This window comes from Melanerpes formicivorus, unplaced genomic scaffold, assembly GCF_026170545.1.
Source record: "Melanerpes formicivorus ecotype bairdi unplaced genomic scaffold, bMelFor1.0.p_v2 SCAF_1, whole genome shotgun sequence".
Taxonomy (NCBI): Eukaryota; Metazoa; Chordata; class Aves; order Piciformes; family Picidae; genus Melanerpes; species Melanerpes formicivorus.
In genome coordinates, this window is record NW_027142353.1 from 41,255,178 (window position 1) to 41,279,991 (window position 24,814).

The 24,814-nt window shown below is 38.5% G+C and overlaps 1 protein-coding gene across 3 annotated transcripts in view; it reads right to left on the reverse strand.

The window, feature by feature from the left end:
- The window catches only part of PPP2R3B (protein phosphatase 2 regulatory subunit B''beta), a 61,264-nt gene that overhangs the window by 33,694 nt on the left and 2,756 nt on the right, over positions 1-24,814 (reverse strand). Inside the window, exon 1 of one of the 3 annotated variants that reach the window (XM_068141189.1) lies at positions 11,045-11,434. The exons of the other annotated variants lie outside the window; for them this stretch is intronic. Within the exon in view, the coding sequence (XP_067997290.1) occupies positions 11,045-11,191 (147 nt within the window). The 5' untranslated portion in view covers positions 11,192-11,434. Of the gene's footprint in view, positions 1-11,044; positions 11,435-24,814 lie in introns of those variants that run through there. 3 annotated transcript variants of the gene reach the window in all.

Genomic DNA, 24,814 nt, shown 5'->3' on the forward strand with positions numbered 1-24,814 from the left:
TTTAATACATAACAGGTTTTCATTCCTGACATACAGAACCATAATAACTCCACTGATATCCACTTGCCTTGACTTTTACAAAGGATGAAGTTTGTATCTTAATGGGGTCCCTGTTCAAAGGGCAAAATTCCCATTTGATTCTGCAATTCTCCAGATGCTTTTCCCCAACTATTTTCCAGAACTTGTTTATAGTAAAGGGACAAAGCCATTATTATAATTGCAATATAGTAACAGAACAGAGAACATAGACACAACTCTTTCCAAAGACAAAAGTTCAGTCTTCTCGCTAGATAGTCTTCTGCCTAACAACAGATGAGTTGCACTCAGCAGTTAACTTGATTCTCAGCAAAACTGAAAATGGTGTGGATTTTAAGATGAGGTGCCCTTTTTCTCCTCTCAACTGAAAGAGCTGACACTATGAGGTTCAACAAGAGTCTGTTTCTGAAACAAAAGGGAAGGTGATGCTTGTTCCTAGATATTTTAAGACTATACACTTGGTAAAGTCTAGATCTACATCTACACATAGAGACTACCAACCAGAAGTACTGAATCCTACAAAGGGGATGAGGTGAGGAGGAAGTTCTTCACTGAGCAAGTCATTCGTCATTGGAACGGATTGCCCAGGGAGGTGGTTGAGTCACCATCCCTGGAGGCGTTCAAGAGGAGATTGGACGTGGCACTTGGTGCCATGATCTAGTCATGGGGTCTGTGTTGATAGGTTGGACTCGATGATCCTCGAGGTTCTTTCCAACCTAAGTTATACTGTGATAGTATGTGGATTCAGATGGAAGGGAATAAAACCTCACTTAAAAAGGACTTCCTGGGAAAGGAAACAAGGTAAATGCGTTTATGAATATAACATTTTTTTTTAGACAGCTTACTGATTAAGACACAAGTTCATTGAACTGATTTGGTATCTTCATTGGTTGAACAAGACTACAGAAAAAGATAACTTCTCTTAGAAACTCTGATGCTTCCTAGTATGCGATAGGCATCAGCATTCGTTATGCCTCTTTGGTTGGAAAAACCCAAACTCATTTAAATCACGCTGACAGTTAGTGTTCATTCAGCTCTTGCTCTATTATTTGACATGAATTTCCAGTAAGATGACCATATTAGAAAAAGATCAATGGAGTGCATACAACAGAGTCAAGACAAGGGGACCAAAAAAACCCCCATAAAATTCTACTTCACATTTACACCCAAGTTTTTACTAGTAAGCGGTAAACCACAATATTAAAAACCAGCACTAAATACTGAAAAACAGTATTAAAGAGATGTGTACCCATTAAACAGGGCCAAGTTTGGTTCAAATACCTAGTGGTTATTTTTTTAAGAGGGAATTAAATAAAAATAAATGTTGCAATACTTTTCAAATGTGCAATGCATACATTAACCTAGTTCTTCAAAGGACAGAGTCTTTTATTCTTATATACCACACATTATGCTACCCTTACATGAGTAAAATGAAGTATATAATATGCTAAGAGGATTTTTTGCAGAGGTGTGCTATTCAGCCTTTTAAATCCTAACATCCGTGCAACCACCCACATACAATGCTTGTAAGTCACCCAGCAAGAGAAGCAGATGCTACATGAAGTTCCCTGCTATACAATAGAAAATGAAAGTCAACACTGAGATCCAAAGGGCAACAGAGTGGTAGTGATGAGACTCAAATGCTGGTTAGCACATGAACTTCCAAATTCTAAGCTTGTGCTACACTTTGTAGTTTATTTTTTAATGAAAGGTCTCTCCATTAAGTTCACTAAGTTCTTACAGAATAGGTGGTGTCCTACAGTCTATCCAAGTTAATATTTTTCTTACATTCACAATTACCATTTATCAGCAAGCAGGCTCAAAAGCAGTACCTGACCAGCCTTCCACTTGATTGCACAACAGAACTCAACATTTCCCTTAGATAAGCAAGTGACAGAATCAGTAGTTTTATGGAATTTAAGTCGTGAAAACACCTACGCTACTATTGTCCTAGAAAAGAGTTCAGTCTCATCTAGAAGGAGGAGACATTAATTTTGGAAAGAAACCCTGTTTCAACACCTTGAGTATTTTGTCATGTTGCTTCAGGATAAGCAAAGTAAGCTTACTGCTAGAACTCTTCTCAGGATGATCTCTAAGAAATCTCTCTTCTGTAGCACCAGTTCTCTTGACCTTGTGGTAGATACTCAGATTTCCAATCACCTAAATGAAAGAAATGATGTTTTCCCCTTGTTCTCTGTATGTCCTTTATTAGCCTCTTTATAGCCAAGCTCAAATGATTTATTAATGCAATAGTTCACTGACTGTACCACTTCCCATTCATCTAGATTGCTTAACAGCACTTTTTCCTCTGTGAAAGATAATCCTTTGACATCTCAAAAGCTTTCAGAATTCGTTTTTTTCCAAGCTAGATTTCTCTAAAATCTAGTTGTTCCCCTGCAAAATAGCTTGAACACAGTAAATTAATCTGAAAGCTTATTAATGAAGTTTCACAACATGGCATGAAGAAATTTGCACCCCAGTACACCTGCACTTTCCCCTGCACCTGTGTATAGAGCTTATTGTCCGTACCAGTGAAAGTGAAGCAATATGGTGAAGTGCCAAGGCAACTAAAAAACAAAGTTAAAACCACACCTATTTGTCCTCATCCAGTCTCACAGAGGTGATTACATTTAGAAGCAGCACGATTCTGATGCCAGCATAAAGAAGATACACTGTGGCAGTGTTGCTTGAAATATTATTTAGGCTTGAAACCTAAAAGATTGTGATTCATCTTGCCCAACTGAGCTGGAACATTAAGACCTATCTGAATGAATGACCAAGCTCAGAGATATCTATAGAGAATGAAGGTAAGCTAAAAACACATGTCAGGGTATATATGCAAAAGTCTTTTCTCTGGCAATAAACATTTTAGTCCCAGTTGCTTCCTCCGATGGCAGAGTTCAGTTTGCTATCCTTCAGTCAGTCCGGCAGTTTTGGATGTGCCATATAGACTAATTTTATCACACATACTCTTCTTTCCATGGCAAGGGATAAACATCTATTAATTTTAACCCTGATGCAGCTTTAGACTAGTTTACTTTTGCTAGTAGTCTTAACTGAGATAATTTCTTGCATCTCTTTTTGTCCGTAGTCACTTAAAAATTGTGCTACAATGAGGGGAAGGAATGGAAAAAAAATGCACTTTACGGAAAAGTTCTAGTCACATACCATTGAAAGATAAAAAAGCACTTCAAACAACATTGTTTCTGATTTTATACATACTGGTCATTTGCATTAACACAAGGGAGAAGGATTCAGTAAAAAATGCAGTCTGTTCCAGTTAGTAATTCTGTGTTACCCTTCAAACACCAACTGGACAAATATGTTGAGAGGTTCCTGCCTGCATGCCAGGCTGTGCGCTCTCCTCAGGTTTACACAGGTTCACTGCTGTCATTCTCATCTTGTTCATATCTATTCTTGGCAGTTTACTCTCACACCTGCTTCAGTACAGAAGTCTATGCTCATTTGGCCATGTGATTCAATGCAAGTGATGGTCCTCAATACTAAACTAACTTTACTCTAGAGACAGAGCCATACACTGGTCTCTCTCCTATTTTGGCACAGTTAAAGTGCCCTGAGTTTCTAGAATTGACATATTCCAGCAAATAACAATTTCATGATCAAATCAAACAAGATTCAGTGAGATTTAGAGCAATCAGTAGTCCAGGATCCCTCTTCATGTTACAACAGTAAAAATGAAATCCAAGGAGAACCCTAAACTTGCACTACAACTTGGGAAAGAAGAAGAAATACAATGAAATTCGAACTGGAGCTACATGGTGTAAAAATACATTCAATATCTTATTTCCTAAAAACATATAAAATCATGTCTAAGAATGGATAATTTTTTGTGTACTTGGTTTAACTGTATGTCAAACTCATTGTCTTCATAAATCCATAGTTTAAGTCTCAAGTCAGTCTCAAGTTGCACCAGGGGAGGTTTAGACTCGAGGTAAGGAGAAAGTTCTTCACCGAGCGAGTCGTTTGTCATTGGAATGTGCTGCCCAGGGAGGTGGTGGAGTCACCGTCCCTGGAGGTGTTCAAGAGGAGATTGGACATGGCGCTTGGTGCCATGGTCTAGTCATGGGGTCTGTGTTGATAGTTTGGACTCGATGATCCTCGAGGTCTCTTCCAACCTTAGTTATACTGTGATACTGTGAAAAGCAACAGTGAATCTAACCTATCTATTCCCTCTCCTGGCCAACCTGAGACACACAAAACCCTTGCCTGTTTGGCTATGGGTGGCCAAACTGCAAACAGTAGCTCAGAAGAGTTAGTTGATTGGCATGGGGTTTTTTGGGTGGTTTTTCTTGTTTGGTTGGTTAGGATTTTTTAATTAAAAAAACAAACCAAACACAAACAAACAAACAAACACAAACACATACAAAAAACCCCAAACCAAACCAAACATCAAACCAACCCAACAAAACAAAAATCCCACAACACACCAAACCAACGCAATATCAAATTCTGCTGTACCTTTAATGCAGTAACTCACCACTAATTTGGTCTATGTTGAAAGAACACATCAACTTTAAAAGCAAAGTATCAACCCTTCTAGAGCATCCCTGACAAAAAAGTGTCAGACTAAGGATCTATATTCATTTTACAATGTAATGTTGTAAAATTCAGCTTATTAGGAAACTAGAGTTCAGGTCTATCTTGTTCCTGAACAACTCTTCATATATTAACACCTGATTTTGGGGTGGGAAAGGGGAAGAGAGGGGAGAAGTTGTTTGCTACCCAAAGCTAATTTCTCCTTTTATTTTAAGTCTCAAGACAGCAGAGTAAGAAGTAATTCAGCTAGTTACTCTAAACTGTATGACAACTAGGGAAAGAAACACCACACCCAGCTTGAGTGTGGCAAAAATCTAACTCTTTTCCTCTTTAATTTAACCAAGCTGTATTGAAAATGCCAAAATAATCCTCAAGAAAGATTCACTGAAGCCTCAGTATTTCAGCAGAGCATATGAACTTTAGTTCAGCTACATAAATCTATCTGGTGCAGCATGTTACTTCTCATGGAAAAGGAGACAGTAGGTAGTGGTATCCAGAAAATGCTTCCACCCAAGACTATGGAATTCATTCCATACACACCATCTTGCATATTGAAATTAAAAATACATTCAACTAAAAACACACGTAAACCATCAGTGAGGACAAGTCCAATTACATGCCCACATGCAAAAGTAGCATGCAACAAACAAGCAAACACAGGAAAATGTTAAAATGGTCAAAGCCTGATTTTCCCTAGTTCAGTGAAAACTGAACTCTCCCTCTGAGAGAAATAAGGAACACTTTTCTGCATGATATTTAACCATTATAGCATGTACTTCCCTATCTCCTCGCTTGTGGTAATATAGATGCTGCTCTAACAGCTCTCTTACTCAACTTCTACAACCATAATTTTAGAAATACCAAGATCTTTCTGATTTGTAGTTTGGTATAGCTGACAGAGAAATCATGTTGTCCTGCAGGGAACTGCAGGATGCTATTGCAAACACATTATTGCAGTAGAAACACCACCAAACATAGCTCCATTTATTTGGTTTGTTGTACAGTCACATAAAGCCTCAGCACCAGAGAAGTTCCAGTTGTGTAGAATTACAAAGAGTTCAATGATTTATTCATAAATACCCTGGGGTGGGGATGGAATGGAAGAAGGAAGGGGCAGTTAGTTCTCCCCAAAGCCATAAGCATGAAAGACCTTTTCATGCCCATCAATAACTTGCTTTATTTGCTGACAAAACTGTTACCAAAGGCTTTAGAGGTAGGATCCTCTTAACAGATTGCTGTGGCTGACCACTGAAAATCCTTTTTGTCTCACCTACATGCCTTGCTAGTTTACAAAAAGGTACTGATTATAGAAATGGAATGGAAAAAAGCCATCATTCTTCAGAAAAACCTACCCTCTGAAAGGCAACTTTTACACTTTATAGTAAGGCAGAAGTGGTACAAAAGTATTAGTCACTGGCTGAGTTGTTGTCAAATTACATCCATTTTATGAATTATGTCAAATCACGTATGCCAGTCACTAACATATCTAGTCTGTCATACAGCTAGAGCTTTCTCAGAAAATACTCCAATCATAGGTTAAATCAGTAGTCCTGCCTTGCACCAGTATATTCTGTTACCCCAACTGTTTTCATAACAGAAGCTGGTAAGACTCTCCTAGCACATGATCATTTTAATTGTGCACGGCCAATGGACTGCACTGGATCTCACTACCTGCAAAGGAGTCCTGACTGCCTAAAGATCATTTTAATGGGGAAAAAACTGACAGTCAGTTACACCTGAGGCAATTCTAGCATTTGTTTACAGAAAACAGCTCTTGTTAGGACAGGCCATCAGTTCAACATTAAAAAGTAACAAATATGGCTAAGACAGGCATCCATTTAATTCTTAACTCTGCAACAGCTTCTCATCCTTCCATGTTTACAACAAAACAAGTGTCAATCACTCAATGCAACTGAGTTTAGGAAAAATCCACACAAACAAGGAAAAAAAAACCCAAAACATCAACAAGCTCAGTCTTGTTATTGAGTTGCAGAGTCAACAGTTGGACCAAGTATTCTGTTAACTTCTTGTTTGAAAATGCCCCAACAGATTTTGACTTGGACAGTTGTGGTAACAACCTCACAGTATCATATAAAGATGTGCCACTGTTTCAGTCCTTCTAACATACAAAGAACTACCACTGATAGTCATAAACACATGCTATTAGTAACATTTGTAATTACAAAGGTTTAGAAAAGGCTAGTGAAACCTATTCTGAGGGGGAAAAAAATAAGTGCAGAGGAAGCTGACATTCAGACTCTTACATCATGCATGCAAGTAAGCTGTAGCAAACTTGTACCATAATGGCTTTTCTACAGAAAGGGCACACACATTTGCATAAATTTATTACCAGTGACAAGCAGATAAAGAAGCTGAAAGACAGCTAATACATTTTAAGCTCAAACCAAGAGTCTCTATTCCTTACAACTTCCTGTAAGAGGCGAGAGCTTAACACCTGCCAATCCATTAGCAATAGACCATTTACAGAAAACCTCTCATTTTAACCAGTCTCAGTGGGAAGCTTAGGTATTTTCATTCTATCTTAAATATTGGCATCTGCTCCAGAAAATTTGCATTATACCAGCAAAATAGCATCAACTGTAACTATTAGCTACAGTCAGAATGAGTTTTCCATTTCCCAACTCCCTTCCTCACCCAGAAGACACTTGGGGTTTGTTCTTAAAAAAACCCAAAACAACAAAACCCCAAACAAACCAGTTTTACATCAGACACACGAAGGTGCTTGTGTAAAAACACGTCAGGTCCTCCCTTCTGTGGTGTTCAAAAGTTCTCTAAATGGTGTTAAATTAGAAAACTGATGCTAAAAGGAAAACTGGCCTGCCAGAGACGTCCAACTGTTGCAGAATCTATTTCTGTGACTACAGTAGTAAAACCAACTGCTTCAATTAAACTTTGTAAATTTCATTTTACTTCACAAACGGGAAGATTCAGAGTGCTACAATACCACCACACACCAGCCTAGCACACATTAGTACCTACAGGCTTTGTATTCACTGCAGTCTTGAACATGCCACAAGCATTTATGAAACATTCATTATTAAAGTGCAAAAGTGATCAGGAGGCACTAGCGTCTACACTTACTTCACTTAGAAAGAAAGCCAATCTTGTGAGGCACTGCAGAAGCTAAAGAAATATTTCTCATACAGCTGACATAAATAGCATGCCTAAGCAGCATTTAGTATCACTAACAGGTGGTCATAGAACTGGTACTTCTCCATTTCCACACTGAGGTGTGAGGCATGCAACTACAGAAATTGCCAAGTAGTAGCAGCAGATGAAGGCACAACACAGTTCAAGTATCAGAAAATACAACAGCACTTACTTTTGGCAATGACTTTCAGGGATTAATTCAAACTTTAGGACTTTACTCCCCTTGCCCCCCTGCCCTTTTTAAAAAAGTGAGCACATTCAGCATTTATTTGACTTTAAGTAAGCCTAGTTTCACTGCTAGAATTAAACTATTTTACAACGTGTGGCCTTTAAGTAGCAAAAATACCAATTTTCCTAGTTTAGCTAAAACTAACGGGTCTAAGTGTGCCACTGTATACAGATGTATTTTACTCAGTTACTATTTTGTTTCCAACTTCAGGCATATTTCCCACACACAGCCTGGGTAATGATGCTCTGACAGGAAGGGATGTCACCAGCTATTGACTAAAACACTGCACAGCTATCAGCAGGTAATAAACCTTTCAGTTCACATCTTTAAGTTGCCAGTATGCTTGACATAGTGATAATTTCTTCTTTCTCCAAAGTTTCAGAGAAATTGATGCTCAAGACGGACACAGTGCTTCTTCAAGTGCTGCATTTCCAGTGCACTATATTCTAAGGATGGTCTTTTTTCCAACCAACATCAGGAGAATACGGACTGAGTCCAATGAGTTTTATGCAGAGTTCTCTTAAAAATTTCATCTCTCAAAGCAGCAGAGAACATTTAAGCACTTGTGTATTTTACCTTCCTTTTGAGAAGCTGATCTTTCCAGAAATCCTTATTTTGCTCAGTTTTATCATTTTTCATCAGAGAAAAAGTATTTTCTATCCCTTTCCAGAGCAAACTACCTCACTACTGGTTGTCTATTTAAAGATTTTAATGAAACTTGATCTGCTACACTCCAGTGACTGCCCCTTCCAAAACACAGGGGATTACTTACTTGGCCCTATTTAAAAAGCCACTGCCTTAGAATTCTTAGAACCTGTGGAAGACCCTCTCACTTTAACCCACCTCAGAGGAGATACCGAGCCACATGTTATCTCACTATCCACCAACATTACTTATGTTTTAAGCATCTGGCTTTAATAGTACTAAAGCTCTTAAGGAAAATCTGCTTCTTTAACAAGTTATAAAAACTGCATGGATATGAAAAATTTTAAAAGTGTAGTAGAAACAGAGAGAATAAATATGTATTATATTCCTAGTTTTTAGGAATATAGAAATTGGCTTCCATTTCTGCTTGATTTTAGAATTCTAATTTTTCATCACATTCATGAACTGCTCCAGCTGAAAGTCAACATTACAGTAGTATAGAAGGCTGTAAACTCCAATAGCAATAAAGCTAAGCAACTGAAATGATAAAAATGTTGAAGCTAACATCAAGATAAGGTGCCAGGTAAAGAACATTCATCATCTATACCAACAGTTATCAGCAATCATATTTTGCATTTTTAAGGCACTTTCAAAATGCCTTTTTAAAATCATGAGGCTGAGGCAAAATACTATTTTAAAATAATAATACCTGATAAAATATATCAAATCATTTTGATATAGTAAAGACAAACACCGGATTTTAGTTTTGTACTCTTATTACATCTGTTTTTCCAAAGAAGTCTGTCTGTAAGATAATTAAGTAGTTTAACATACATCATTCTACAGCTGGCTCCCAAGCAGTGCAAGTCTAGTTAGTAATAAAAAAATATGTGTTCATTGTCTGCATTGTAAGTTTCTAGCATATTGACCAGAAATAAAACCAAGCACCCTATGGATTAGATAAGATGTTCTCTAAAGTACTTAGCTGCTTGGAGGTATGCATTACCATTACTGAGATGTTTTCTAGCTCAACATAAAAAAAACCTCAAGCAATGCCACAATCATTCGATGAAAGACAGACCAAGTTAAGGGGGACCACAAAATGTAACAGTGTGTTTGTTTACAACAGATGCCATGACTAGACTCAATTTGCCTATGCTCTGAGGTACCTAAATATTAACAGATACAGCTAATTTTGTGTAATTAAGATAATATTTTCTTTCCCTGCTGTCAACGCCTTTCCTCCTCTGTCTCCAGTACAAAAGACACAAGTGATAAAACCCTTTAATTCACAAGTTTATACTGAAAGGCATAGAACAGCAGGGTCAGCACTTGCATTCTGCTTTCTACAAAGGGATAAACATTGCTTACTCAATGGATGTAATAATGTAGAAGGCAGAGGACTTACACATTTTAGGGTCACAGGGCACTATGGACCTCTCTTGAAGGTCACCTGAAAGGGACACTAGTGCATCAAGTTCAAAACTAAGTAGCAAGCTATATTTAGAGTGATTTTAAAAGCCAGAAATCCTAAGATACTACAACTTTTCTTCAACTGCTAATTTAATCTTAATTACAAATGGTTGGAAATAGGTCACATGTACCATTGCTGATAATACCTCAAACACATGAATTAGAAGTGAGGCTGAGGTTTGGGCAAAGGTGAATGCTTGCACATACCAAAAACCTTAAGGAAATACCAAATTTCTGTTTCTCCAATGAAGCAGTTGCACACTTCTCCCCCTCCCCCTTTCCCCCCTCAGGATAACCTCTTTGCGCATTTACTCTAGTGGTAGGCTCCTTTTTTGTTACATTTCAAATACTTCTATTCTTAATTATGATCTCACTTTAAAATGGTGGATTTAACTAACTGCTGCAAAACAGCAGAGGCACACGTGTGAATAACAACTTATCTAAGCCAGATACAAAGTCCAAAATAAACACAATCTAAAGGAATTCAGGATCATCATTCAAGTATGAAAGCACCTTTTAACATAGTATGTTTGAGCTAGTGAAGTTACAGGCCATTTCAGTGTATTCTATGTGCCCAGTTCCAGTAAAAGGCGAATAAATATCCCTGGGGAAATACATGCAGTGTACAATTATATAAGGATTAAAGAAAAAAAGTCTTTAAAAGTCTAATACCATTAAGTGCACCAACTTTCCACTGCCTATGTCTCTGCGCAAATATGGTACTTTATCTGTGCTACATGTTTCAGTAAACTCTCATTTTTTGTTTGCAGAAAACTACCTGCACAGTCTTCTAAAACACAGAAATAGCCATCATATATGGCACAGACTATCAAAATCCTGCTAGTTTAGGAAGAACTTCCACATATTTCCTGCAGTTTGCACGGCTGTGAAGGTACAATAACAACTTAGTTGTAATAGAATGGAAAGACAAACCTGGACCTGCTGAAAAGCTTTCAGTCTCTTCTTGAATCTAGAAGGTAAAACAAAATCACATCCTCGAGCTAGCAATGCCAACTCCTTTCTTAGATCAGGATCTTGCCGCAAAGAAATCTCCTTTATCCTCATGCTTTCGGATTTCATATGTCTCTGCCAGTCCAGGCACTTGAGTCCCAGTAAATAGCAGAGCTGTTGTATTATCACACAGTGCCACTTCAAGCAGCAGCTGCGCCCGAGTTCTGCGATATTAGAGTCAGATCAACTTTGCCTGCTCCATACATTAAAGGGAACTTGGCTGGAGTCGCAAAAACAGATTGGAAAGTCACTTCGGGGGCCTGCCCTTTCGTACATGCATTCCAAAGTCTAAATGGGACAGTATGGAAAAAAACAAACCTCTTTGGAGGAGCATCTATAAAAGCAGCTTCCAATTTTAAAAAAGCAAGCCTTACAGGAATGCAGAGAGACCAGACGTGGTCATTTTGTAGCTTCCTCCCCCCTCCCATCCCCCTCAGCTTTTCCTTCTGTCACAAAACACTCACTGTCTTGCTTCAGTGAAGTATCTCACTGAAGGATAAGGCTCATTACACAGCAATTAAATTCTTTTTAAACTCTTCAGTCCTTTAGCAGGAACCCTATTACACTGGGAAAATGAAGGCAATAACAGAAAGAGCTGCAGAGACTTTCAGAGTGGCTCACAGAATTTAAGAAATAGAGTTTTGTTGGTGTTTCGGGTTTTTTTACATTAATGTAGATTTAAATTACTGTATCACAAGAATCTCATCCTTCAAGTGCTAAGGCAGAAAGCAGTAGCAGAAGTGAGGCAAATATTACCACAATGAAATGCTGCTTTAAACCATGTTTTACGGAAAAACTACATTAAAACTATTAATGATGCAACAACATCTGAAAAAAAGTTGACAAGATGCCTTTTTTTCCTTCTTAAATAGAGATTATAAATGATAAAATCCACATACTAGATTGCATATCAATCACATTTCAGCAGCACTAAAGTTAGAGTCAGCTACCATTCTATTTTCAGTTTGAATCTCAAACACATTTTAGCAAGGGGTGAGGCCATGTTTTAGTCCACAGCAATACTCTTTACAAGAAGCAAAATCTGCCAAGCTTTTGTGGAAATTAAAGTGACCTTCTGTCCTTCCTCCTTTACAGTTCTAGGTACATTAATCAATGATTGGTAAAGTGTCTGCCTTTTAAATATATAAACCTTCACCACAGCAATCTTCAGGAAATGCTGCTGTTCTCAAGAAGTGCTTTTTCCAAATATCACCATTACAGCTAAGGGTATGGCAACTCCTGCTATTTGAGTTCAAGCTGCAAACACTCTTGGTACCCTTGCATTCTCTAAGATATTGGTACACTGCCCATTTATTATCTGTACTTTGTCACGCACAAGTTCAGTTACTACCAGCATAAAAGGAGAGACCTGAACAGTCACTGTTTTCATCCCTCGTGCTTTAAATAAAGCCACTGTACACAGCCCAAGAAATACTAAAACAACTTTCACCTCTTAGTTTGAGATTTCTCTTACTGAACAGCATTATTTTTGTCTCCCCCACAGTCCCTCGTTGTGATATCTACAGTCTTCAGCCCTATTCATGCATTCATAGCCATGCTGGCATGTATCAATACGTTAAGCATCCACAGTAAATATCCTCCTAAGATTAATAAGATAACGATCAAAAATACTAGTAAAATGTGATTGGTCTTAATTAGATCCTTTTTAGTTTATACACAGTTAGAAAGTAGATTATGACAAGAAGTCTATTGTCTTCTAATTTAATAGCCAGTTTTCTTCCCTGCTTCTTTATTACAACTCGTTATGAAGATACTTACTTCTTTCGGAAGTGTGAGAACAAGAAAGGAATTGACAAGGCAAGAGTCAGATGTGTTGTGGTTGACATGGCCAGACTATCAAACTGCATTGAGCAAAACTGGCTGCCACGCACTGTCTCTTGGGAAGATCAAATCAACCAACCTGTGATAACCCTTGGGCCACAGGGAAGCCAGCGGGGAGCTGGGTACACAGCACACATCAGCAGCATGCCTGGAACTTGAGACAAAGGACTGAAGTGTTAGAGTAGGAGAAGAATCCTACTCTGGCAACAGACAGCCATTCCAGACCAAGATGTTTGAGGAAGGTCAGGAAGGTTGTATTGCAACACAGATTGCATTTCAGTTTAGGGAAAATAGGCCTTGGAGTAAGAAAGGCTATCTTCTCACCTAGACTGCTTTCTATTTTCAGCCCCTTTCACCAGGTGCAGCACTTTCATTCACTACTACATTCACAGTCTTGTTTGAGATAGCTGTAGTACACCATCAAGACCACAAAATCATAGAACAGTAGAGATTGGAAGATCATCTCTGAAGATCATCTAGTGCAACCCTGTTGCTAAATGCAGGTATGCCTAAATCAGACTGCGACACGGAAAGCAAGCCTAAAAGACTGGAACTCCAGTACACCTGAACCTGCTGGAGAAACCTCAGTAAGAAATCAGTGTGCTGAACTCCTTTTTGGGGAGAGTTGAAAAAAGGAGGGTGATCTGCAAATGGAGCTTTGTCATCACTTAACCAGCATACTATGTTCCATATGCCACATATTCTGGATTTTTGTTGTTATATTACCACCACACTGCCTGAGGTAGATATTAAGTCAATCCCATTGTTTCCCTAATATTGTTTTAGAGCTGTTGTCACTAGTCTGGTTTAGTGTTTTTTTAACATACCTGTATGCGGTATAGCTGTCAAAAGTTCACAAGTTGTGATACATGAAGAACTGACATGCAATTGAGCATTCAGTTGCAATACACTCATAGCTGCTGGTGTACCTCCTTTTACCACCTGAATGGAAAAGGGGTTTGTACTGCCACATTTAAGGAGACCAAGCATTTGTAAAGCAAAGTGGTCAAGAGTTCCTTAAGATCTGTTTTAACTTTTTCAGTCATGAATTAGCCACAGAGGAAAGGTTAAGTCAGCTTTCATCCAGATTGAACTGGGAGTGCCCAGCTACAGTGTTACGTTTACTCTAAACCTGAATTCTCTCCTAGTTCAAAATCCTGGGTGAAGGGCTGGACGCCAGCCATGAAACTGTTCAAGTATCCTGGCAGCTTATTATTAGCTAGATAAACACAGGGGAAGATGCACGCTCAGAGCTTCCTTCCAAAGCTAAAGATATACATAATGAATGGATCTCACTCAAGGCACTTTATAAAGAGTTTACTGTTTTAGAAGAGATTTGCATGTACACAATAGCAGCACAATACTTATGTGTCTTTAATTCAAAAGTATTCAAGTGAGACAAAGATAAGGATCAGTAATATTTTAGGTAATGTGGAGGAAATACAAGCCTAAAGAATACCTCAACAAACCTTAAAACATTTGTGCAAAAAAAAATGCAACTTCTTGTTAGAAGCATACACTGACAGCAGATTGAAAGTAGTAACAGGTTTTGGAGAACTGAACTCAAATCTTTGGGGTAAAAAAGCATCCCAGCACTACACAAAGTTTCCAAGAAAATAAACTGACTATAGAATAAGATGTATTAGGTCATATAAAACCTTTAATTGCTGGAGTCCAGTTTTCAGCTTGTAAACCAAGATGACAGGAAGCCTGTCTGGCCTTTGGAGACTCTTTAAGGCTGAATGAGCAAACCCAATAGCAACAGTGTGCAACCTAGTAGAATCTCTCAGCCTGCAGTGCTGCATAAATTACAGTGGCTCCTGGGTTAACTGTTAAAGAGAACTGGTCCTATCTCCACAACAGTCAATAGTGAGTGTAACAAAACTAGTGCAGCCCTCTCCAAAAAGAACTGATTACTGAAGCACAGAACAGGGCTGGTAAGAGAAGGTAACTAGGGCAAGGTAGCATCTTTCTCGATACAGAAAAAAGATGAAGCAGCTTGACTAGCAGTACTAAAGATATATGTCAGACATTTAAAGTGGGAAAAATGGTACTACTATAGGCAAATAGTTTAGGAAGATATAAAAAAGAAGAAAATAAAAGAAAAAACCCCAAACAAGCAGCTAATGATACTAAGTAAAATACAGCTACTACAAGGCCGGAAAGACAGTATACTAAATATACCAGAAAAGAGACAAATTAAAGCAGCGATTCTTTATCAGAATAAAAAAACCAAACAATACAAAACCCCCTGAAATGTTGGTTCTTTTTGACATCAGTCTTCACAAAAGATTGTGACTAGACTATTGCCATTATTTAATATTATCAAGAGTTATTTCTAGACCAACAGCTAATACCTGGCCTTTGATATACTGAAAGGTGCTGGACCTAAGCATGCCCCATTACTTGCATAAATAATAATAATAAACCAGGTTGGAAAAGACCTTCAAGATCATCGTGTCCAACCCATCAACCAATCCAACCCAGCTAAACAACTAAGCCATGGCACCAAGCACCCCATCAAGTCTCCTCCTAAACACCTCCAATTATGGTGACTCCACCACCTCCCCAGGCAGCCCATTCCAATGGGCAATCACTCTCTCTGTATAGAACTTCTTCCTAACATCCAATCTAAACCTCCCCTGGCGCAGCCTGAGACTGTGTCCTCTTGTTCTGGTGCTGGCTGCCTGGGAGAAGAGACCAACATCCGCCTGTCTACAACCTCCCTTCAGGTAGTTGTAGAGAGTGATAAGGTCACCCCTGAGTCTCTTCTCCAGGCTAAGCAACCCCAGCTCCCTCAGTCTCTCCCCATAGGGCTTGTGTTCCAAACCCCTCACCAACTTTGTTGCCCTTCTCTGGACTCGTTCGAGCAATTGGTTCTTAATACCTTAGACCAAAACTCTGAGTTGAAGTGATTACAAACCTAACTTCTGCAAAATGCATTGCATAATAGTAGATTCAAGTGTTACTGTCCTTCAGCAAACAAATTGCTTGTTGAGTAGATACAGTATTTACATTAGTGTGCAGACCTTTAAATTACTACTGCAAATCACTGTTATCCTGTGAGTCACTGTAAACAGCAGTTCTCAGGGTATTGAGTAAACACCAAGCAGATTAGAAGCTAATGGCCATCTCAGTAAGATTTGATTTCATGATGTACAACACGAGAAAACTGCTTAGGTGGGCTTGGTATCACGTGCAATACCTTTTCTGCTTAACCCTATAAACAGCAATGCCTTGTACCGATATAGTCTACATAAATGAATGAACTTCAGTAAAGCAGGTACAAGAAGATATAAAATGTTTAAATGATGGTAAAATGCAAGAATAACTGGGAAACAACAAGGAAAATCCTTCTTTTATGCATATAACTGCCTAAGCAATCATGAATTTGAACATCTATTGACAAGGTGACCCCTCGGCATTGGAGTGGCAAAACTCACCAATGCTGATTTTTCAATCCTGAATTCACAAATATTTTTATTTTCATTTACCAAAACCTCAAACTCTATCATGACATAAGGATGCACAAGGTTGAAACCTATCTATTCTTATACTGATGGATAAAGAAAAGGATTTAAGGGGACACCAAATAATCATTTTTTCCAGCTCTTTCGACACTTACGGAATTTTATTCTCACTAGTACTTCCCATTTCCAACTGCTGTGTATGGGAAGTAAAGGAGAAGGACAACGCACTCGTCAGCTGAACAAAGTATTGCTATCCACCCCTAACTCTCCTGTGGATGACAATCACCTCTTTTCAGCAGTATGCTGATGAAACCCAAGGGAGATGAAGCCTTTGATGACTAGGTCACAGAAAAAGTCAAATTACTATGCCCAGCTACCCAAACTGCCCTTTTTTTTTTTGACAGTGTTTTGAGCATGGTGTGCTACACTGATGAACTGCCAGATGCTGTCACTCTGTAGTTAAGAAATCTACCTTCACATGGAGAAACCAATTGCTTGGTCTTGGAAGGAAGTTCGATGTCAATCTGTGTCTAGATGCACTTTTTTTTCCCCTTGGAGGATGCAATGCTTCCCCTGTAGAGCATACAGACGAATAAAAACCACGGAAGCATTGCACATGCCTGCCTTCTCTGGTGATTATGTGCATTTTGCAGTACTCTTGGATTAGAAAGAGCAATGCTAGAGGTTCTTTCCACAGTTCCTTGGAGAATTCAGAAATTTTAGGAGGCAAGACCATCAACAAAAGGCATCAGTTAGATGTGAGAGAGATATATGTTAAAAGGATGGAGCATATCTAGCAGAAATATTTACAAAATATCATAGTATCATTCAGGGTTGGAAGGGACCACAAGGATCATCTAGTTCCAGCCCCCATGCCATGAGCAGGGACACCCCACACTACATCAGGCTGGACAGAGCCTCATCCAGCCTGATCTTAAACACCTCCAGAGACGGGGCCTCGACCACCTCCCTGGACAACCCATTCCAGGGTTTCACCACTCTCATGGTGAAGAACCTCCTCCTCACACCTAGCCTGAATCTCCCCACCTCCAGCTTCATTCCATAATATAAATATAATATTAACTGTTTAACAATACAAATCTAGTTTCTAAAGGAATAAAACTTCTTAGAAACTATTCTTCTGGTTCTCCTGAATTCTAAAACCAGATCAAGTCAAACCATCTCATAAGGTTTGCAATCCTCGTTTTGTCAAGATTATGCAAAGAAGCTCCAGCTTCATGGTGGGAACATTTACAGTTGGGTTTACAACGCTGCAATGTTTCCCTCATCATCTAGTCAAAGTCTTTTCCTGCATTCTCCTTGTATACAGGTTTGTACAAATATTAAAGTGTCCTTGCAGTCTCTCAACTCATCTGTTGCCTGAAATCTGCCAAAGTTTCTTGTAAGATTTGCATAGAAAAGACGTGTCAGATAAGTTCCATGTGAAATGGAATTAAGCAGCATGCACAAGTTTATTCAAGCACATATACAATAGCACTAAGAGTCTATTATCCCTGCAAATACCTGTGATCACGAAACAGTATGTGGGTGACTCTATAGTTTCTAACTATTTTTTGTAAAGAATTGTGATTGCTATGCAAAAGGGGCACATCCAACATGGAGTACCAGAAAATACTTTTGGAAACATATCTCGATCACTTTCCATGGACCTATTTTAAGTTGTATTAGTTGTCTGCAGAATATAAACTTATCTACCAAGACATTAGTAGCATCTGCTTAACTCGGAGATAAGCACATTGCAATAACCAACCCAACATAAAGAAGTTACTTTCATATTATGACACTGTTAAAATACTACTTTTAGTAATGATCTGTTGTGAACTGCAGAAAGTAATGAGAATGCTTAACTGGTATCTTCTCAAATCAATGCAACTACTAAAGCCACCTAACTTCCTTTGAATTTTTCAAGATAGTTGTGTGTGCAAAGCCTCTAAAATTACAAGACTCAGCCATATTATAGTTCCATTGATATTTGGCAGATTTTTCTCATAACACTACTTGCTGAAAAATTCTGTACAGTCATTGCCTACATCTATCAGTGGACAAACTAGTTCACTGGATGAACTGCATTAATTATTTCATACTGAAGTAAGCCCATACATTTTTGTTTACCTCAATCTTATTTCTTGCTGACAGAATAGGTGTTGGCCATATGGAGAGAGAGAATCTCAAAAATTAAGATATTCTCAAGCATCACTGGAAGAAAAAAAAGAAAGCTATTTCCTCTATATTAGTATCTAATTTCCTCCCAGACTGACCACCTGTTAAAAGAATGAACTGTTTAAATGACTGATGTAAAGATATAATTAAGCTTAAATGTTTTGAAAGACTGAGGGGAGAGAAGCAACTGGAAGTAATGATCTCATACAGCTATCAACTTTTTCTTGTTTGTTTGCTCCTAAGTGACAGTTGCTCACACAGGAGAGTGTGATTAATACATTTAATTCAGGTATTTGAATTTGTCCTGTATCAAGATGCAGGTGAGTTTTGAATTTGAAGAAGGCCACATATAATTCTGAACTCAATTCTGTAGCACTAGAAATGCCCAACTTCTTAAGACTGGACTGCAGGGCAGAAATAATCTGCTCTTTCAAGTAAAACTGCCACTTTGAAAGAGGACAAAAGATAGCTGTTTCTTCTAATAAAGCATAACATGTAAACAGAATACTATTGCTAAGAAAAAAAACTGTAATATTTGTATCCCAGGGTAGAAGATGCAATTGGAATATGGAGCAGTAGCAAAAAGCTACAACAGTGAGTAACTTTCAGTTTCTCATTCATACATAAAATGAATAGCTATTTCTCTAATCAGGATAATGATTCTTCTATTCCAAGCTATTCAGTGCAACAAGGTGTTGTAAATGTGCCCCTCAGGAATGAGGGGCAAAGATATTAATGAATATGTATTAGTAGTTTATGTACAAACTATGCAACGTTATTTACAGTTTCTATTTACAGGTACCAGTATTCAGTTGATGGAACTACCTCTACAGAATGTCCATGCATGGGCACTTCAAACGAATAAAATGATTTATAGAATTTAGAATCGAAACTGATTTGAAAAGCAGCAGGGGAGGGGTTTGTCAGTGACCGGCAAACCCTCAACCCGGAGTGGTTTGGCACTACCTTAACCAAAGTTCTGTAAAGAAAAGGCTTGGCTTACTCACAAACTGAGAACTTTGTGGAATCATTCCTTGATAATGCATTTATAGTCCAGAACATGTGGCACGGATATGCCATAATAAGGAAATAGAAAATGGTGCAGACCATGTGGCGCTGTGCCACATGGTTGCTGCTTCTCCCAGAGTACAAGGGTCCAGGAGCCTCCCAGGGGAAACTTCAGAAGCTTTTGCAACTTGGTCCACAAGGCGCGTTGCCTGGGAAGGATTCCCCGTGCTGGGGGCTGTAGTGGTTCAGGACCAGTGGTGCACACAGGCTACCACAGTTTCCTCCCACGGTGACGGGTCATGCAGTGGTTGACCTCATCTGTGGGGCACGGGGTACAGTCCATGGGGTTGGCACACAGTGTGGCGCTGCCTGTAGCTGGGCAACAGTGGTCATGTGCAGTGAGGCCTTCTGGAGTGCTGGTTTGAGTCCCAGGCAAAGCAGACACTGGAATGGCACAGGCATGTACAAGGGCACAGGCATGAGCATGAGCAGGGGGCACCTGTTTACCGAACAACCCCTATTTAACATGTGCCCTAACGAATACTGGTCCAATGAGCATCCATTGCTAATGCCACACTTAACCAGTGAAAAGATGTTTTGCCAAATATGGCAAAAGCATATGCCATGAACGGGACAAACACAAGTATGTCACATGGCCCTCGTTTACCACAGAGGTGGAAACACACCCAGGCAGATTGTTTACCTGGACTCAGTGGTGCCAAGATCCCCACACCGACTCCAGAAGAGGGGCGGGAAAAGTGGGTTTGAGTCGAACACACAGAAGCATGTTCTGCCAATATTTGGGGCACAATCCTGGACATAAGCACCATTCACCACACAAGGCTAAAGCAGACTAACACAGCATAATTCTAGTGCTGCTTATGCTGACCTCTATTATTTCACCACACTTGAAACCAATAACAATTTTCTAGGAACACCTATAAGCTGCACTTTTCCAGATCTTAATATGAACTTCTGGCTGCCCTTCCTGTTTTGGCACCATAGAAGGAGCTTTATTGTGAACACATTAGTGTTGACATCCGTCATAGTACCCTGTTATCATCATAAAAGTACATCAGTTTGATACCAGGTTATTTACAGTCTGTGTTCAAGTCATGGGCTTAAACTGGAAGCCAAGTCCCCCATCCTCCCCACTTAGTGATGGGACATGGCATTATTAACGCTAGTTTTGCATAGTAGAGAGATAGGGAATATATGCTCTAGACTGCACTCTGTTCTGTCCAGCATAATCTGGTGTGCAATGCAATGGTAATTACAATTCACCTAAACCAGATTTAGTACATAACATTGCTTCCAGTGTTAAGGTATACCAGGTAGCAATTCAGATGCACACAACATAAAAGATTAGACACTTGAAATGACGAGGCCAACATTAAAGCCTAATAACTATTTAAGTGAAAAGCTGGCAGGATTCAAACACTTTCACTCCTCTTCACTGTCCGATGTTTTATGAATGCTTATCTCCTTGCTAGTGGAAGGTGGTCTCCCAAAAAGGTTAACAGCACACCTGCAGAACATGAAAATAGCCCACCACTGATCTTATGAATGCAGGTATGAGCCTAGTGATCCTTTAACTCAGAACAACTCATTTGTTCCAAAAAAGCAACCGTTAAGTGGTCAAATGTCTGCCAATGTCAAAAAGATTCATTGTCTCCCTTTAAAATTAATTCTAGTAAGTACCACTCCTCTTGAAACAAGAGGTAACAAGAATTTGGCAAGAATGGTAGTGATTTAAAAAAAATACTAAACAAAATAAATCTCTGCAGCATTAAAGTAGTAAACATTTTTTTTTTAAGTTACAAATCATAGAAATACGGGGCAACAAGCATTAGTAATTGTCATGGTGTGACAAGCAGAAACACTACGCTTATCAGCAGAGGATATACAAAAAACAATTCAAGAAGTACCTTTATATCAAAGGTTGACCCTGCAGAGAGATGGAAAATAACTTTGAAGTACATATCACATTCTCTCTGCATTACCACCCCCCAAAATGCCCATAGGGAATTCTGTGAATTGCTTCCCCAGATGCCTTGCACACCAGCTGGGTAGGATTAAACATCCTCCCTGCAGCACATTTTAGGCCTTGAAGCCTGGCATTTTTGACAATGTGATGAACAGTGTACAATTGTGTATACCCCATATGTTTAAAATAATCTAGAGCACTAGAAACACTGTTTAATCCATGTACAGCAGTGATAAGGGTAAGAAGAAAGCTACAGCAGCTACTTTTCAAGTTTGGAAGTTACAGCTCTAGAATTCCCATTCTCTTAAACAAACTCATAAAACATTCAAAACTTAAATGTTGAGATTTTTCTGTGCCTCTGATTTTCTGTTATTTCAATACCTTTAGTACACACAAACCACAAGGCTACTTGCAGAACACTAAATGCTAGCAAGCACTTCACATAACAATGACCAAAAGTTTGCAATTACAGTGTTTGTACAATGGGTGCAGTCAGACACCAGCCTTGCTGCGAATGATGCCATGCAAGTACCTCTCCTAAAGGAGAAAAAAAAAACAACACACACAAACAAAAAACTCCTAAGCAAACTTTTTTGCTTTCACTTGCACTCAAACACTCTGTAAGATGAGTTTTCATGGTAGAATTCTGTCTAGATTTCAAAATGTGTGTGTTGATTTAAGTCAACAGTTTATTCTGAATTAGTGTTTTTCCAAAACCTAGCTTTAAGTGCCCTGTCCAGATGAATGAATTTGTGCTTGAAGAACCTCAGGTGTTTTGTTTGTTTGTTTCATCTTTAACAAAGAACATGTAGCTTCTCTTATTATCTAAGAAAGTACCTTGGACATGCTAAACAGTGGAGAGATTCAACTATTTTGAAAAACAGAAAATTCTCCTTTGAAAAGGAAGAGACAATTCTCCTGTTTCTGACAGGACATTGGTGTTTCAAAGAAGCGTGGCAACTTAAGAATTTTGGATAAAAACATAGCCCTCAGTTACAAGCTAACCTCTGAAAAAAAGGAAAGAGCTCCTTGAATACAATAGCTGCCAGCTATAGTACTACTAATACTGTTCAACAGCTGCCATCAGAACACAAACCTGTTCTGCTCATATGGTATTCCTTCAGGTGTTGAACATTAATTACTTTCTCCCAAAGTACAAAAATGTGGTTTCCCACACATTCAACTTACTACCTGGTAACAACCTGAGAATGGCAGTTTTTTGTCATCAGCTTTATTGTTTGGTGTTCTATATATTAAAAAAAAAAAAAGCTGCAGAAACATTTCAGGTTATTTAGATCAGTAACTGTGAAAATCTATCCTGTTGAAATGAATTTACTGCTTGTATGCTGCATTAAAAAAAATCCTATATATACTAAGTTTAAAAAGAAGATGCTTAAGTTAACTTACATATTCTTAAAAGAAATCATTCTCTAGTTCTTTACAGTCAGATAAAAAAAGCTCTTTCCAAATACCGCCCTCAGGCACACAGAGGTAAGCACTTTAACTAATATAATTTTCTAGGACTGCTATTTAGGATTTAAATCTGTGTTGCTGGACCTGCTTTCCTTTTTAAAAAGTTATCTAAAACACAGTCTTCAACTTACTGAAATGAGACAGGGATCTCAAACTTAAAGAACTCAAATGAGGTAAGTAAAACCACTGTGGCTCAATCTGAACCGTGATCAAATGCATAGAAGCAGCTGTGTTACTTCTGACACTGCAGCAGGTAGTTTATGGATGTACACAAAGGGAAAAGGATATATTTTGCTTTCTGCAAGAAAATACATTGTCATGTGAGAACATGCAATTACTAAACTCTTGGGGATGTGTTAAGACCCGATGCCTGCTTCAAATGTAATTTACATGTTTTAAAGACCAGGAAACTTTCTGACGAAGCTTCAGTTCAGCTGACTAGCAAAGACAAATTTCCTATTGCTTGGAAACTCCCCTCTGCCAAACTCCTTAAAAAAAACCAACCACCAACCAAACAACAGCCTAATCCTCTGAGTTCTCTCTCAGAACTCCACACAAAATTCCAACGAAGTAAAGAATGTTACTCCTCACTGACCTCTTTAATTCTTCTTTAAGGGACCTACTTAAGGAGGCCAATCAAGACACAAGAAATCACAGTACATAAGTTAGTAATCAAGTACATCAACTAACATAAAAAATACAAGTCCCTATTATTATAAGGTAAATCTAGACAAACTCTAGACTGGAAATGTAGTATCTTAAAACCAAGAAGTGGGGATTTCAATTTTTCAAGCTAGATTTGAATTTTGATATTTGTGAAATTGAGACAACACTTCAGATTAAATGTTCTAGTGCAAAAAGTAGTCATATTATTACTCCTGTGGCTTAGAAGATAATTACATTAAATATACACCACCAACAACTAAGAAGTAATTGCTACTCCTAAACATCCTCAGCTCTAACCTCTCTACCCTTACCAACATGAGCAGGCTTTCCTAGGATACCACGAGGTTTGGCTGGTGTATTGAATTAGATGACCACTTAACATTGGTAAATTATATGAATTTATAGTCCTATAGCAGAAACAGCATGCCTCAACTCCTTCAACATAAGGCAGATCATATATGCAATGCATAGCTTTGTCAGTCATCACATCATTTCCGTGCCACATTTCTTTTTACAGTTTATAAAAAGGGATAGAAATTAGATTGGACTGCGAGGGTATTATTCTTGCAGAGAGGGCATTGTCTATTATAAATCAAGACCTCCTCAGAAAGGAAGCATTGAGTGTACCATGCAGTGCCAAAACAATTACTTTGTTGACATGCAGATTCAGTGGAGCCAAATTTGAGTCTTGGACTAACAATAGTGCCTGGTATCACCCAACAAAGGAATATTTGCAGTAAAAGCAATATATTATAAGGCTAACACAGCAAACAAACACAGGGACTTATATTTATCCACAAGACTGCATTTAACCATGGAAAGGCCTGTTACTGAAAATGTGCATCTGAAGCATCAAGACCTGATTATGGTTACCTCTGGCAAAAGTAAGCTAAACAAAGGGTATACAGCAACTGTGATCTATTTTGAAAACTAAATAGTCTTTGTAATCTACTACATCTCATAGAATGCTATAGTTTGAATACAAAATGTGAGATGTATTTCACACAAGACACCTGAAGTTAGGGCTTTTACAGTTATTTCTCCTTCATTCTTCAAGTCTAAGCA